The 18332-nt window shown below is 32.1% G+C and overlaps 2 protein-coding genes across 4 annotated transcripts; one reads left to right on the top strand and one right to left on the bottom strand.

The window, feature by feature from the left end:
* The first annotated feature begins 222 nt into the window (after positions 1-222).
* Positions 223-5912, top strand: LOC127242155 (diacylglycerol kinase 2). 3 transcript variants are annotated; one of them, XM_051261578.1, is made up of 9 exons: positions 223-524; positions 1019-1093; positions 1389-2579; positions 3673-4048; positions 4127-4203; positions 4304-4423; positions 4737-4901; positions 5194-5331; positions 5456-5912. In XM_051261578.1, exons 3-9 carry the CDS (start codon positions 1464-1466, stop codon positions 5609-5611), a joined length of 2148 nt encoding a protein of 715 aa, XP_051117535.1. In that variant the 5' UTR covers positions 223-524; positions 1019-1093; positions 1389-1463; the 3' UTR covers positions 5612-5912. The 3 variants fall into 3 exon arrangements, with proteins under 3 accessions (XP_051117535.1, XP_051117534.1, XP_051117536.1); XM_051261577.1 differs by having other exon boundaries at positions 1019-1098; XM_051261579.1 differs by lacking the exon at positions 1019-1093.
* Positions 5913-10931: 5019 nt separating this feature from the next.
* On the bottom strand, positions 10932-15381 carry LOC127242019 (probable N-acetylglucosaminyl-phosphatidylinositol de-N-acetylase). The gene is made up of 9 exons (XM_051261352.1): positions 15312-15381; positions 15177-15231; positions 13924-13994; positions 13169-13233; positions 12950-12994; positions 11814-11881; positions 11448-11496; positions 11174-11300; positions 10932-11010 (listed from the first exon to the last, which is right to left on the bottom strand). The coding sequence occupies exons 1-8, from the start codon at positions 15379-15381 to the stop codon at positions 11226-11228; spliced, it is 498 nt and encodes a 165-aa protein (XP_051117309.1). The 3' UTR covers positions 10932-11010; positions 11174-11225.
* Positions 15382-18332: the final 2951 nt, after the last annotated feature.

The following is an 18332-nucleotide window of genomic DNA, read 5'->3' as shown; positions in this document are numbered from 1 at the left end:
TTTGATTTGATGTTTTTGGGGGAAAAAATTGAATAAATAGTGGAAATCCTCCAAAATCCTTCAAACAAAACCAACTAAAAAATTAATGTAATATAGGACTAGGTAGGATGGATCAAATGGTTTGGCAACAGTACGGTGAATCTACTGTACCGTAATATGCAAAATACGTTCAACAGAATTGTATAAATCTTGAACGTACGTTACAAATAAAGAAGGGCCCAGAAAGTGCAGTGTGCGGATTGAAGTTGAACCCAAGGGTGCAGTGAGCGAGCGCTTTGGTCTTTCCGAAGTAGCCGCCGTGTTTTTTGCGCAGCAGATTCGCGTCCTGCACGCTCCATTCTTTACCCTTTCCGCCTGCCGACTCATTCCCAATACGAAATAGGGAAAAAAGAAGACACCTTTCGTTTCTTTTTCTTTTCTCTGCTATTTTTTTCATCTATGGTTCCTCACAATTCTTGATTCCTTCCGTCGCTTGATTGAATTCCGTCTCTGCTTGAGGGATTTCGCTGCGCACCGATCCTCAGGTTTGTTTTCTTCTCCTGTCTTCGTGTGCCGCTTTCGAATTTTGATTTCGCCCCGCCCCGTCCTTGCCTTGCTTGTGTTTGGATGCTCTGTGATTATGGGCTTGATTTTGAACCAGATTCATGCGATTGCGTTTGATGGTTTGTTGTTCTTTTCTGTTTCATGATTTAACTTGATTGTGATCGCTAGACATAACGTCTTCGCGGCAGCAATTGGATCGTGATCTGTGTGGATTTATAGGGTTTATGTTGTTAGAGAAGGGAGATTTCGTTGCGTTGTTTTTGTGCCTATCTTGAGTAAAGAACGTTTTCGTGATCTTATAAACTGGGGAGTTTGTTCTGGCTGGTGTGAGGATGTATTGATGAATTTGTTTTGTTCTTTCTTAGTTTCTTTGTTGAATTATGGTATTTTCCCCAATTCTTATTTGCGTCTGATTTGTTATTACATTTAGTAGGTGCTCAATTTTGTTTCGTTGTGTTTGTCTATATTCCTCTAGGTGCTCTTGGTGCCTGTTTGAGAATTCTTCGCCGAATTGAAGGTTCATAAAGGAGAAAGCAGGCCTTTGTTAACTGTGGGGTATCTTTAAAGAATTTTCTACTTTTCTTGTGCTTGATCATATCAAATTCTATGCACAGATCTACATTCTTTTTGCTGCTAGGAATTTCAGATGATGTTATTTGTTCTTTATATTAATGGTGGCAGTCAGTAATCTACATGGCATTTGTTGGTATATAACTTTTCAAGCTTAATGTTTGGTGATTAGTTGCTAGAGGACAAGCCATTATTTTTAAGGCATTTCGTTTTTCTGTAGTTTTTTCTTTATGCTCTAAATCATCCCCATTCATGTGTTCATCTTCTTTCTGCAGAGATTGATAACCTGTAGAAACTTTGAAGCTTCTTCCCCTGATCAAGAATCAAGATGATAATGTAGTTTTACATTCATGACGAATGACATCAGTATTCCTCTTCTAAGGTTCTTACTTGCGAGTTCTACCCTGGATTATGGCTACATTTTCGGATGGCTTATTACTGGATCTTTTGGACTTTTTGCTCTGGTCTATGCGTTCCTGAAATGGCAGCGAAAAGCATCTCTTGATTGGCTCAAAGCTGCTTCCAGGGCAAAGAAAAAAGCCTGGAAGAAGCTGAAAGTTCCCTTATCACATCACACATGGATGTACGATGTTGCTTCCGGTGGACCACCATCCACATGCTGTGTCTGCCTAACATCGCTACTGTATCCTCAATCTTTACGAACAAAATCAACGTCTCAATCCCCGATACACCGTTGCTCTGTCTGCGGTGTTGCAAGTCATCTTCATTGTTCTCGGTTTGCAGCAAAAGATTGTAAATGTGTTGCACAGGCTGGTTATGATAAAGTGCAGCATCACTGGTCAGAAAGATGGGTCAATCTGGATGAAAACCCAGAGATGTCCGCCTTCTGCTTTTACTGTGATGAACCTTGTGGCATGCCCTTTATTGATGCCTCTCCAGCTTGGTACTGCGTGTGGTGTCAACGCATAATACATGTTAAGTGCCAAGTCAAAATGTCCGAAGAATTTGGTGATGATTGTGATCTAGGTTCTCTTAGAAGAGTAATTCTTTCTCCACTTTGTGTTAAAAATACAAAGAGTGATATGCTGGGTCCCTCTACCGAAGAAGTCATTGACCCGACAGTTCGTGGAGAGAGAAGAAAGAAGCATCATCGCAGTAAACCTGGAAATAATCGATTGGTTAATGGAAAGGAGCAAGAAAGTTTTGATGCCAAAAGAGCAATTCTCAATGCTCTAAGGAGTCTTGCGGGATTCCATTATTCTAGCAATGAGAAAACCATTAATCATTATACGAATGCTAGCAAAGGTCCCATAAACAATGGCACTCTCTGTGTATCAGCCAACAAAAAGGATAGCAGTAACTTCTGTCAAAAATTGAAGAAGTATGCCATTCTAGACATGCCTTCAGATGCTAGACCTCTACTAGTCTTTATAAATGGCAAAAGTGGAGGACAAAATGGGCCTACCCTACGCCGAAGATTGAACATGCTATTGAATCCTATTCAGGTAAATATTAATATGGTCAACAAATTTATATCAGCATTGGTATCCACCAGGCCATCTATCAGTAATGGAGAATAGTAAATTTGGTATGTCTGTTAAATATTTTAGCATGAGGTCAATTCATGTCTCTTTTGTAACTGCATTTAAAAACCTTAAAGTGGAGTCCTTTACTCTTTAATTGTTTACCTAGTTTTTTCTTTGTCCCTATATTATTTGAAGTTACAAATTTAGGATCCTTGCAAGACCAAAAATGTCTTTGGCAGTGGAAAATGGCTAGTAGAACACTGCCAGAGATGTTTTGGTTTTACTACTAGTTTAAAAGGGCAGAGAAATTCTTTGTTGGATATGGTGGCATTTCTATACTGTTGCTTTACATGTTCTGCTTTCGGAGTATCTTAACTATGTTTTATGTTATTTGATCATTAAATTTGGGATGCATGTGTTGATAGTTCCTTTACCTTGTAACGTAATTCAATTGAATAAAACAAAAAACTGATTGTGTCTTTCTGATCATGTATTAGAAATGGCAGTCGTGGACCTCTATAGCTTATTAGCATATGATAGCATACAGGTACTGAATTTTGTGGAATGTCAGGAATAGTCGTAACTGAATATCACACAGCAAAATAATAAACTAAAATTTCATTTCCCCATCAGTTTATTATGTTAAAAGTGTATGTTAATTTATAGGTCTTTTGTAATGAAGGCCAATATTTTCAAGAAGTGAAAATTTAACTCCTACAAAAATCAGTTATTACTTGCTTGAGCCTACTGTGAAGTACAATGATCATTTGTAATTTACAGTTATATATACTGCTCTGTCTCATAATGATCATTCTATAAAGAGGATTTTGGTTTCTTCTCCCCTTTTTTCTACACGAAGGATCAATTTTCAGTTCTAGTACTGGCATTTCCTTCTCTATAGCGTTCTTTCTAGCTTTGGAAGATCCATACAAACAAATTTTGCTGTTTGTTTTAAAAGGGCGAATTTTTTTCCTATTATTACCCGTGTTTGCGAGCTTCATAGCCCATCATCTATGGCCCCATTTTCAGTGTTGTTTGGCTGTTGGCTTATGCTCCATATTACTTTTGGCAGGTAATTGAACTTGGTGCCTCTCAAGGACCGGAGGTTGGGTTAGAACTGTTTAGCAATGTTCACTACTTTAGGGTTTTGGTTTGCGGAGGTGATGGCACTGTTGCATGGGTCCTTGATGCAATAGAGAAGTATAACTATGAGTTCCCACCTCCAGTTGCTATTCTTCCTTTAGGAACTGGGAATGATTTGTCGAGGGTTTTGCATTGGGGTGGTGGATTTTCTGTTATTGAGGGACAAGGTGCCCTGAGCACATTTTTACATGATGTAGACCATGCTGCAGTCACAATGCTTGACCGCTGGAAAGTCAACATAACAGAAGAAATGCCCGGAAGCAAGTCCAGTCAAGTGAAATCCAAGTTTATGATGAACTACTTAGGTAATTTTTATTCTTTTTATATTGCAAAGGACTCTGCCCTTTTTTTTGTTTGAGTTGTTTCCCCTTTTGCTTCTATAGGCATCGGATGCGACGCAAAGGTTGCATATGAATTTCATATGAATAGGGAAGAAAACCCCGGGAAATTTTACAGCCAGGTGAGATGACGTTCTTCAACTTAATCTACTTGCGGTTTATGAAGTTTTCATGGAATTCACTTTTATGGATATATAATATTTTATAAATCTCTGTATACAGTTTGTAAATAAATTGAGGTATGCAAAAGAAGGTGCCCGGGATATGATGGATAGAGCTTGTGCCGATTTACCATGGCAAGTTTGGCTTGAGGTTGATGAGAAAGATATCGAGATACCAAAAGTACGCCATCATAATTGCTAGTTGTCAATGAGATCTTTTTTATTTCACATTTTATATAGTACTCGACTACATGTGCTTTAATGTAAATACATAGGATATTTAGTGTAAATTTTGTCGCAAAACACACCTGTGTTAATGAAATATATGCACAGAACTTCTGTTATGTGCACAAATATAGAGAGTTTGTCGACATTTTAGCAGCTAACATGGGTAAATTATGCAGTAAAATTTATATGGGTATTTAATGTAATTAGAACAAAGGTGATGTAGATGTAACTTAACCTTGTCTTTAATTAAAATTTTCTTCATGCAGGATGCGGAGGGCTTAATTGTTCTGAACATTGGCAGCTATATGGGCGGAGTTGAACTCTGGCAAAATGATTATGAACATGATGACAATTTCAATCAGCAGTGCATGCACGACAAAATGCTTGAGGTTGTTTGTGTTACTGGATCATGGCACCTTGGCAAGCTCCAGGTTTGGAATTTTACTTGTACACTTTTTAGGCTCATATAAATTTTCTGCGGTTTGTGGATTCTTGTTAAGGTAAATTGAATTTTGAGTGAAATATGAAATGATTAACAATGCTTATGTGAACCAAAAATAGCGGGAAAGAAAAAACACTAGTCAAATAGCCCTCATGTTTTGTAAAATCTCCGCCAAAGAAATCTAAATACATCACCAAGAAATCCCTAGGTTGTTTTATCGAAGGCTGTTTTTAAACATTTCGTGCTTGAAGGAAGGCTAATTTCAAAATGTGACGTCGCAGGTTGGACTATCACAAGCAACTAGATTGGCACAAGGGAAAGTTGTAAAAATACACGTTTCAAGTCCTTTCCCAGTGCAGATTGATGGGGAGCCATTTATACAACAGCCCGGATGCCTAGAAATAACACATCACGGCCAGGTAGAAAGCTCTTAAAGTTACGGGGCGAATATAAAATCTCCAGACAGAATCCATCCTCACCTTTCTAGTTTCAGTGATAAAACGTTGATATGTACATACATGTTTGCTGTGCGTGGCATGGCAGGTGTTTATGCTGCGAAGAGCATCGGGAACGAATGAACCAAGAGGGCATGCTGCAGCCATTATGACGGAGGTTTTGGCGGATGCAGAGTGCAACGGTGTAATCAATGCGTCTCAGAAGAAACTACTGCTGCAGGAGATCGCCCTTCAGCTTTCTTGATCATCTTTCCCAACCCTCCACAAATTTTGCTGACCTCTCTTCGTCCTCCACACTTGTTATTATTTTGTTTTCTTTCCTCTTGTTTTTGCGTCCAAAGTTCATTATGAACCAACTGCTGCACCTTATAGTGTAGAACATGACAACATTTTAATTTACGAAAGGAAAGGGAAAGATATCCCCAAGTTTTGAAGTTAGGCAGGCATGGCATACAAAGGGAAGAAATACTGTTGTCGCTCGGGCATGGGCATGGGCATGTAACACGAATGTACATTGCAAGAATGGTATCATATCATTCATTTTATTCCTGGAGGCACACACCCACAACCACCATTTATTTCTTTCAATATATGACATCATTCACGCTCGTCGAATTGACTAGTTTAATAGTGAAATTCACCTCCTATACCTTGTATGATTCATTTGTTTTTAGGTTGTGTTTAAATATTTTATACTCCCACCGTCTCACCAACCAGGTCCATATCGCTGTTTTTGTCGACCCACATCTCATGTCATTTTTTTTTTAAAATGATTATATATTTTAATCTCATTTTAAATTTTTTAATTTATTTTTTTTAATTTTAATTAAACTAATTAGTTATCTTAACATTTATTTATATTATAGAATTATTATTTATATTATAGGATAATTATTTTTATTAATACATTCTTAATTATCTGTCAGTCTCTACAGTGACCCAGACATTCAACTTGGGACAGAAGGAGTATATTGTATCTCAATAAAATATATATAAAATATGAATATTATTTTATAGATAATAAATTTTATACAATATAAATGAAAAAAAATACACTATATATTTATTTAGTATTAACTTAATTAGTTTTATAAAAAAACAAGGTGTTTTAAAGTAGATAAATAATATTTATTTATTAATGAGAAATAAAAATAAAGAGATTTTGAGTAATTAAGAATTTAATTCAATTGATTTATATTTGTTAAATATATTTAAGATGAATAAATTTATTAAAAATATAAAATAATCATTTGTTATTGGCCGGAAAAAAAAAAAGAAATCATATGTGACGGACAAAGGAGGGAATATTATGTTGCTATTAGAGCGCAGGATGTAAACATCTACCATTTTAATGAACAATATATGACTTAGAAGTTAGCAGTACATAATTTATATTAATATAATAAAATATTATGAACAATACATTATTTATATTAATATAATTTAAATATAATAAATGAATTAAGTGGGATGATGTTTTTCTAGCACAGTTATATTAATTGTCATTGTTATATCTGGATTTATTTTTTTTCTATTTTGTTTTGAATGGTCTATGAAGCATGCCAATTAGAAAATTTTATGAAGATTTTCCGAAGTCCTCCAAAAAGTCTTTAAGGGTTAGATGTCCCATGTTCAACAAATTGATGATGAAAAAGGAGAATAAATAGTAATCCGACAATGAAACGAACACATGATTCGAAGAAAACTTAAATTATAAAGCAAGAAATATAAACAAAACGTACAAATGAGCAAGAAATATAAGGAGGAATTAGAGTAATTCAACAAAAGCGAGGGAAAAAAAAAAAAAAAAGAGAATGACAAACAATATCATCTCTCTCTATATATATATACATATATTTGATTATTACTTTTGTCTCATATTTATTTCATTCATATAAACAATAAATAGTGATCTTCACATCCTATACAATTACATTTGTTTTGGTCTGTTAGCATATTTTTTATATATTGTTACAGATATATGCCTATATATATATATACATTGCAATTCTCTTTTTGGTCAATATACAATTTTTATTTTTCACAAATATTAAACATGGTATTACAACCTATTTTTCTTATATTCAAACATGGTCATATCTCGTGTCTTAAGACCACATGACATACTTTACGATACTACAAAATTCAAAATTTTTAAATTGTAGAATATATTTTTTTTCAGTAATATAAATAAACATAATTATACAATTTTATAATAAACATATATAATTATATAATTTTATAAAATTTTGTATGAAATTTATTACCAACTATTTTTGTTTATAAGTATCTTCTATGATTATAAAATATATATATATATATGATGATGTAATTTAAATATATATATATTTTTTAAATTAAAATTTTATGATACTAAATTTGAAAATTTTTAATATTAAAAATAAATAATATATCACAAAAATATATATTTTTGGGAATTAATAATAAAAAGCTTTTAAAAAAATAAATTAAGAAAATTTAAGAAAATTTTAACTATATAGTTAATTACTAAAATAAATAAAAAATTTAAAAAATATATTCTCTCTATATACCAAATTATTACTTCTGTTTTATATTTATTTTACTTTGTATTTTTTTTTTACCAAATCCCATGCGGTCTTCACGTGCTACAGGATCAATTTGATAAATATAATTAAATGGAAAGCAAATTATAAAGGAGGCTAGAGATATAAATAAAAAAAAATAGGAATAAATTTAGTCTAATAAGATGTAGAAATAGTATTTATTTTCTTAAACTATATTTTCAGTTTTTTTGGTCTTTTAAATATTTTCTCTATTTACTAATAATAAACACAAGTACATTTTCTCATTTATAACATCCACAAATAATATTTATTTCGTCTATTCAAAATCTTTTCAATTTTCTACTTTAGTCTGTTCGTTCAAATTTTTTCATTTCATTATTTTTTCCAGTAAACTTACATTCTATGTAAATGTAAAAACATTTCTATTTTATCATTACATGATTATTTTTTACACAAAGACAAAATTGTTTTTACATAAATCGTCTGTTTGTATTACACTTCAATAAAATACTACTCCCTCCGTTCCACTTCTCATGTCCACGTTTCTATTTCCGTCCGTCCCACTTATTTTGTCGCTTTCCTTTTTTGGAAAAGAATTATACACTTTAATTTTATTTTTAAAAAATTAATTATAATTTTTTAAATTTTAATTATACAAGTCAATTATCTTAGTCTTAATCTACAATTATTTTTATTATTCGATAATTACTTTTACTAATATATTTTTAATTATTTACTAATTATACCCCTCATAAATTCTCGTGTCTGCAGTAAAGCGGACAAAATATCCGAGACGGAGGGAGTAATGTACTAAATTTAGGTGCCACAAGTAAATCAAAAGATTATTAGTTGATGAGGAGAGTAGATGATTTACTTATTAAGTGTAGCCTAAAATATAAATAAGATATTATAATGTAAAAATATCGATTTATTGAGTGTTGGTCCTTACAACATAAGAACACTTTAGTTTTACATGCTTGCATATTATAGATTTTTGGTCTTTGGACTCCTATGGTAGATTCACAAAAAAAGATACTAACCAACCTAGATGGTTGTTCCCATGTTGATAGAATATTAATCAATATAGTCCTAACAATAACACAAATTATAAATAGGTAACGTATGGTAATATATGTTAATATAATATACAAATAAATATGAACTGACAATATATAATAATATAATTCATATAACCGCTTCGGTTACTGTGTTAATGTATTAGTTGATGCATAATACACTATCACGGTGCTGATTAAACATACACTATTTGATGTCTTTAATTTAATATCCAACCGTCAATGATAAATAAAATTAATTTTATAATTTTACTATATCCAAAGAAAATTAATAATAGAGCGATAGCAAAGGCGCTGCTATAAAAAAGCACAATATCATCATCTTATAAACACAACACTGGAATGTTTTTTATTATTGTGCTCGATACTCTCATTATAATAGCAGTACTTTTAATTAATTATACTTGGCTTCATACAATTAACCAAAAGAACTAATTTTATTTTAAAAATACATTCTAAATACAAAAGAAATTAATCCGAAGTTCTAATAAATTATAATCAATGAATTAAACTACATTTGTAGACACAAAATGAATATTAATAATGAAAATTTTGAAAAATACAATATATCACATAAAAACAATATTAATTATAAAATAACACAATAATAATATTTAAAGGGTATAAACAAAATAATTTCAAAGGAGCAAAGTAATAACAGTCATTTTAACCGAATTATACTCTTCTTACCGTCAACAAAAAATATAATTCTACTTTTAAAACTGCATTCATATTCATAGATACAAAAATAATAATTTGAGGTTCTAATAAATTTTTTAATAAATGAATTAACCACATTCGTAGACAAAATATATAGATATAATATAAATACTGAAACTTAAAAAAAAAATAATAATAATTATATCACAAAAAATACAATATTAATAATATTTAAAAAACATAAGCATGGATACCAAATTGAAAGCTGTCCAAGAGATTACAGCATAAATCAATAGACTATTGGTTTCACAAAAATGAGATATGGGATCAGGACAAGAGGCCTAGTAGTCCTTCATCATCATCCCACATAAGAGATTTTTTTTGAATAAAATAATAATTTTATACTAATACAATAAAATAATTAAATTGTCTATTTTTTATTATCATGATACTTTTAGTTATATATATAGTCTATATTATTTTTTTATCGAACTTTGTGTTCTTTCTCATTGAACTTTATCCTCAATGATAATATATTTTGCTCTCTCTCACAATATAGTATACTTTCAACACTAATTGAATTACCAAAATTAACTTACTTTAAATGGAGCAACAAAACAACAAACACAATCAGATGTAAATTCTTTTCTCCGCACTACAGCTGTCTGATCATCATCATCAATCTTTAATAACTCCATCATCCACCAAGAAGAGAAAAAACCGATTTAATTCCTCAAATTCTGTAAATCAGTTAATGAAAAATATTTTGTATGTGAAGTTTACATAAAAGGATTCCAAAGAGAACTAACCACGACTAAGTCGAGTAAATTGCAAAAAATATCCTACAGTTATACCTTACGCGCAATCACGCGCGGCCACGCGCGGTCAAAGGATAGAAATAACGACTTTTGAAAACATGTGGGATATATTTTGCCGGAGAGATAAATACCGGACAAAAGTAATAATGAAGTATACGTGTGGGATATTTTTTGCAATTTTCCCGGACTAACTCATATATGATTTTTTCCTCCTCTCTCGTCTCTACCATTTGATTAAAATATAATCCGACGGATTAAGACTAATCAGCACGGTGCTAATTAGTCGTAAATATAGCACATAAGGTATATAAGAACAACACACTTTTAAAATATAAGTTTTCAGGACATTATAACAATCAACACAACACATATGTTGTATTCATACAAATATCATTCATACAAATAATAATAAATATATGTGTTCTACAGCTTTTCCTAATTCATAAAAAAAAAACTATTCCTTGAGTTACGAATCAGATGTACCCTACTTGATTTTCTTAAGTGTGTTCACAGCTTGAAAATGTCACAAATAGTTTCCGATACCTGCAAGAGGAAGCGAGAGAATACTTGTCAGCAATGGTAGTAGATTATCCTAGCCAGTAACAATATATATATATATATAATATGTATCTTATGCTTCTGTTTTCAAAGTAATCGACATTTATAAATTGCAACTGTCTGAAAGTGAAGGACTAAGCAGACAGACCAAACCCATTGGCTAGAATGCTGAGCCATAGCAGCATAGCTTTTACCGGGATCTAAATCTTTGCAAAAAGTATCGATAACCAAATGTCAACAGGTCCAATGTACTTGCGTAATATTTTGTTGCTTGCCTGAAAAATAACAATATCTGCCATAAGTATGTATGCGATCTCTAGATCTAAACGCAGTGGAATGTGAAATCATATTGAAGTAGTGAGTTTGCAAGTTTAGGACATAAACATCTAAAGTTAAAGACAAGAAAAGTGAAGGTATCTTACAAGCGCCCATGCTTCGAGATGCCTATCAGAAACTTTGTGCAATAGCTCCCTGTATCGCAGACAAGAAATATAACATAGTCACTCACAAGGTGTACGCAGCAGTAGTAGTTGATACAAAAATTTCAAAAGCATTAGGCCTCTCTGTTATTTTGTGGGTTTTTCAACCTAAAACAGTATGATATCAAACATCTATTATTATTATTTTATTATTATAATTATTATTACACTAGAAAAACAATTAACATTCAAAATATCAAATCAAGCACCGTCAAACAACCATTTCTATTCAAAATTTTACCATCTAAAAATCCCGACTTTCAAACCCACAAACACACAGTATACCATCCCATCTCTGCAAAACCTTACCTCACCCCTCGATGTACATCCCGGTGATTGCAATGTCCCGAGACACCAAAATCGTCAAAATTAATGATCTAGAGAGCACAAAATGAGAAATTAATTAAGGAGCACCAGGTTGATAATTTACAATGTAGGTGTCGACTGCATGCTGCATTATTAAGCATAGCTGAATATTGGCATTTAGCATGTTTTCTATATAGTTCAACAAATTTTGTATGTGATTCAACATATTAGCATGTAATTTACTTACGTGGTTCTCCATAGTAATAAGAGCTCAACATTTGTCTTTCAATATAACAAGCATTTAACTTCTTATACATACATATATATATATATATATTACCATATTTTTTATTTGGTTTAACGTATACTCCCTCTGTCTACTAAATTTGTACTTTCCTTTTAAGTTTGTTTATAAAATTTGTACTTATACCATAGATAGCAACTATTTTTTCCGTCCACTAGATTTTACTTACTCTAAATACATAATAACAATTTTCTCATCATCATTGTATCACATATACATTATTAATTAAACACATTCCCTAATTAATTTTTCGAAATACCCTTACATAACTTTTATTTTTATATTAAAATATTATATTTTTTTTTATCTTCGCACCCAGCCAAACAAATACTTTTTTTCTGGTCGAAGAGAGTATATATTTAAAAATTCAAAATATAAACGTTTAAAATACACTATAGTTCAACAATTTTTTGTTCAATATATAGGTGAGCAAAAGTTTCACAACATTATTTAGCATATTATAATTCAACAAATTAACTTTTTATTTCATTTTGTAGGCACAGTTCAACAAATTTCTACATAATTCAGCAGCTTTTTAATAATTTTCAAATTATTATATACCCAATGGAACTATCATTGGTTGATTAAGGATGTGTTTGTTTGAAAGATTTTGATAAATTTTCATTATTCATACAAAATTTTCCTCTAAAAAATATCAAATCAAACACTTATTTTTTATTTTTTATATTATACTAAAAATTAATTTTATATTCAAAACATCACATTAATACTTATTTATATCACATTATACAACTATTCAAATTTAAACTTTTTACTATTCAAATTGTAACCCAAAATCTAAACTCCCAAACAATATACCCTAAGTAGAATGAACCTGTAAACCTGGATGATCCAGAACCTTCGCTTGCTGGGTCGAAATATGCATAAATTGAAACCAAAGTAAATTTAATATCAAAAGAAAAAAAATATGAAATTCGAAATAGTTGGAGAAAGCATTTGATATAAAGTCAAAAACAGAAAGGGAAATTAACTATTTAACAGAGAATACAGTTGATTCGAATCTCAAAAATAATTGAAGCTTAAAATGCATTACCTTGAGGACTGCAGATGCAAGATAAAGCTCTTCTTTCCTGGTATCTCCCAATCCATTTGCATTGCCTACACTAGCAAACATAAGCTCAGAGAATTTCAGACTTAATTAGAGAGGAAAGCATTTTGAAACTGTGTAATCTTGAAGCAACACCGCATCTCTGCCACCGTAAATAATTATATTTACATATCAAAGAATATTAAGGCACAACCTAATCACATTCCTAAAAAAAAAAAAATATGCATACCTTTCGATATAGATTAGCAGAACAAATCTGGAAAGCAAAGCAAGTTGATATTTCTATTTTCCTATATCACAAAAAAAAAAACCAAGGAAAAGGCCATTAAGATTGAAAGGCCTTGAATTTTTGTCTATTCACAGGTAAGAGGCCATTACAAGCTTTCAAGATCACCAGTTGCATTTTTTTCCATTTTAAGAAAACCAACAACTTTTAATCTTCAAATAAATTGAGCACAGAATCTAGTCCAAGAATTTGTATGTGATTATCAAGAAACACTAGTTTTTTCACATACTCCTATGCACACAATTACTTAATTTTCGGAAAAGGAATCAGAAATTACATGTACTTAAATTAAACTTTGATAGTAAAATTTAGATTGCACTTGATTAATCAATTATACATAAAATCACACATTCCTTTAATAAATATTTAGGTAAGGTAAAATAATGACCTCAGGCAATTTTGGAGCTAAATACAAAAAAAGTAATGTCACTCGAACGGCATGAGCAAACATTGCCTGTTGAAATGCAGAGTACATGCAGATTATGACCCTGTGAGATCAAATAACCAATATCAGGAGCAAAGAACCTTTAGATGCAAAATAAAATATGTTTATGGTGCAATCTTGTTCGGCCAATATTAGGCAAAACACAAATATGTAGAAGATGATATTTTAAAATCCAAATAAATTCTTCATCTCAAAATAGCTTTACTAGATGGCTTGCATAAAAAAAGTGTTTCTTTTAAGTAGTTGGAATGAACAGTTAAGTTTCCAATACAGAATTGCAAGAATGTTAGTCAATCCTAAAGAAGGGTTGTTTTAATCATATTATTACACTGCAAAGACTGCTGACATGTTGCTTATTTAAATTCAAAGAAGAATAAAACTCAGCATTTAGGGAGTCTTGTAGCTAAACAGATTATTACAAGGGAAACTCGCTGAAATAATGAACTAAGTACTGAAATCCAACACTATCTAAAGTTCCCAAATCACAGTCAGACATCATCAGACTTATTACAGTAGCTGTAGAGCTACAATATCCTTGATTTAGCTTATTTCAACTATTTTATATCCCTTCAAATAAAATTATGGTGTTTCAATTAATTGTTACTCGATGAAAAATCTGAATTTTTTTTCTGATGTAACGCTGGTATCATTAGCTAGTTGTTGAATATATCTTCAAGAAGACTTACATCAGAGTGCTCCCAACTGTTGTCCTTGAAATACATAAATGCAATCCATCGAAACATCAAACACTTTGAAACTATTTGGATCCCTTGATGAACTACAAGTTAAGCATACTTTGTAAGTTGATACGTTCAGTATGTTTCTTACATTGAAAAATATTATTTTACGAATACGAATTCAACAAATTTACATCATTGCCTTCATCATGTAATAGTGGTTCAAGAGTTTTCCTGGTCGGTTCGACATATGATATAATATGTACATATGTATAACACTGTTTAACAAATTTTTTCAATCAAGTTATTAAAGTTTAACAAATTTACAAAATAGTAAACAGCAGCAGGCCATTTTTTCATATGTGTGCATATTAAGTACACCAGATTTTTTCAAACTTGATTTTTCTTTTCATAATATGCAAAACCCACAGCTGCTACTTGTGGTAGCACAATTTACCAACAATTTCCTTTTAAAAAATATCTCATTTGATACTTATTTATTCTATACCAAAATGTCACATCACAAAACCTATTTACGTCACATCAAACATATTCCCAAACCGAAACAAAACTTCAGAAGCTTACATAGACTCATCATCTGGATGGGCAATAACCAACAGCACATTCTTCTTCCCACCGCCTGCCATCCAAAATTAAACCAACAAAATCAGAAAACATCATCCACATCCACATAGCTTCACAAAGAAACTTGCAAATTACCGTCATTTAGGAATGCTCCTTTAGATGCCAAGGAAGGTCCCCCGAGAATCTTCCAAAGAGATGCATCCATATCATGATGATCGATGCGATTAACACTATCTACTCCATGCTGTAATTTTCACCCAACATAATCAACCCTATTGCTTTCACTCTTCAGTGAGACAATTCGTCAACGCAAGTTGAATTGAAATATTTTAGACATGATACTTTGAATGAAAAATGATCTTTGGATTTAATATTTCAAATTAAAAATAGGTATGAACTTGATGTATTTTAGGAAACAACATATGATGAACAATCTGATACTTAAATGAAATATCATCCAAACACATCCATAAGAAATAGTAGATAGTGCGAAGAAATCAATAAAGAAAAACAAGTGCTTGAAAAATGATCAATTTTTACAGGAAAAGATGCAAGCATTTTCATACAATCAATTTACTGAAGTTAAACAATGGAAAATAAACAGGGGATTTCACTCTACTTCCCAACGTAAGTCCACATCAAACAAATACGGCATAGATCTGATCGAATTTCAACACACATTCAAAGTGGAAGTTATGGCATTCTAAACATATAAATTCAAATCAGGGGCAAGTTCTGTTTAAGAATCGATCAATTTCAGTAAAGTAACAATTTTTAGATAGCCCAATTACAAGTATGCCAATCCAAAAAAGGAGAACATAAATTATTAGCACTCAGCTCAGAAAACGTTTTCAGACTGACTTTTCGACTATTGGTGGTACACAAACGATTATATTCAACCTACCTAAGGAAATTCAATAGAAGGAATATGAAACAGATATTATGTTTGAATTGTAATTCATAAACTCAAAGATATGCAATCAATACATCCAGTTTAGATTAAAGATTTTCACATCATCTAAAATTTCACAGTCATGTAAAATCAATGCAACTAAACATATATGTTAGAGATAATCCCTAAGTTCACTAATAGAAAATTAACAAAATATAAAGCAATTGAGGAGGAAAAAATAAACTTAATTTCTGGATTCTTTTCACTTACAAAACTATTACAATATACATAAATATATAATGGATAAACATAAATATCAATAATTTATTATTTAATATTCACTCAATCATATATTATTATATAATTCATTATTCTATATTCACTAAATCAAAATATATATCAAACTTTATTATATAATCACCAAATTAATATAGGAGTATTCTCAATGAATATAATAATTAAGTCATATCACCCACCCTTAATTATAATTTTATGTTGAAGTCATCCCAAATATTTTCCTCAACTTCCCAAATGATTCATGCTTAAGGGCTTTGTAAAAATATAGGTAACTTAAATCTTTTTATTTTACAAAACCTCAATTTAATTTTCCTTTCATTCACAGCTTCCTTCAAGAAATGGTAACGAATGTCTATGTATTTGCTTCTCCCATGCGCTATAGGATTCTTGGCCAAATTAATTGCCGAAACATTATCGACTTGCAACTGTATACGACCCTCAACCGGAATGAGAATTTGATAGAACACAATTTTCAACTAAAAAGCTTGACAAGCACTCGTGGATGCAACAACATACTCAAAGCTTCACAAGTTGATAGTGTCACAATAGACTGTTTTTTCGAAGATCAAAAAATAATAGTAAAACCATAAAAAAAATAATTTCCGGTAGTACTTTTTCGACTCCTCAAGATCTACTCCCCAATCGCTATCGGAAAATCCAACAAGAGAGTTTGTAAACAATGAATAAAAAAGACTATAATCATGAGTGCCCTTTAAATACGTCAAAATCCTTTTAGCAACTTTGAGATAAGATTGGCTTGGAGACTCCGTGAACCTATTAATTAGCCCAACACCATAAGTACTATCCGGCCTCGAACATGTGAGATATCGTAAGGTTTCAACAATTTGCTTGAAATATGTTGGATCTACGGTAGGATCATCTTCACTTTTCATTAACCTCGTGCCAACCTCCACTGGAGTTCGTGCAGCATTGCAATGTTGCATGTTAAACCTTTCTAATATTTCAGAAAGGTACTTCTGTTGTGCACCAAAGAACCCACCATTTCTTTGAGTAATTTTAATGCCAAGAAAGTATGACATCAAGACCATGTCAGTTATATCAAACTCACTAAGGCTATCAACAACCTTATCGTCTTCATTCAAGCTACAAGCACAAATACTTTTTGAAAGTTGAATCCGAGCCTTTGTTCATAGGTGAGACACTCCGGCCCGCAAGCCACGCAAAGTCGGGTGTGTCGGGATTGCAGACTGGTCCCACAGGTCAACACAAGTCCCTTCAGCGCATTTTTGTCCTTACTCACGCGCACTCTGGGAGACTTCTCAGGAGTCACTCATTCTCAAATTACTCTAGGGCAAACAGGCTGAACTCTAGAATTCTTTCAGTGGGGCTCCCGAAAAGAAATGTGCACATTGTTGACATAAGTATTCTATTCAATCTATTTAATTACTATTCAATCTCGAAGGGCCTGGCACAAGCTCATCCATGGGAGTTGGCCTAGTACCAATCCAACTCCGGGGTATTACATCCCCACTTAAGAATGCAACGTCCATGTTGCACTTCAAGGATCGTCAACTGCTATGCCCCTCAACAGTCAGGTCAATGTTTGTGGGCTGTCGCACATCAGTTCTGATACCAACTAAGACACTTTGGCCCGCAAGCCACAGGATTGTAGACTGGTCCCATAGGTCAACACGTGTCCTTCCATCACGCTTCTGTCCCACTCACGTGCACCATGTAAGACTTACCGGGGTTCACCCATCTTTAAATTAATAGGCCAAGCACGCTTAACTCTAGAGTTCTTTCAGTAGGATTTTTGAAAAGAAATGTGCACATTGTTCACATGAGCAGTCTATTCATTTAATTACTATTCAATCTCATCCACGGAAGTTGGCCTAGCACAGGTCCAATTCTGGGGGTATTACATCCTCTCACTTAAGAATGCAACAACCACATTGCACCCCAAGGATCATCAACCGCTATGCCCCTCAATAGTCAAGTCTGTGGGC

The sequence above is a fragment of the Andrographis paniculata genome, unplaced genomic scaffold (assembly GCF_009805555.1).
Source record: "Andrographis paniculata isolate CXL003 unplaced genomic scaffold, ASM980555v1 Contig86END, whole genome shotgun sequence".
In the NCBI taxonomy this organism is placed as follows: Eukaryota; Viridiplantae; Streptophyta; class Magnoliopsida; order Lamiales; family Acanthaceae; genus Andrographis; species Andrographis paniculata.
The sequence above is the reverse complement of the archived record's forward strand: the minus strand, read 5'-3'. Positions and strand labels throughout refer to the sequence as shown.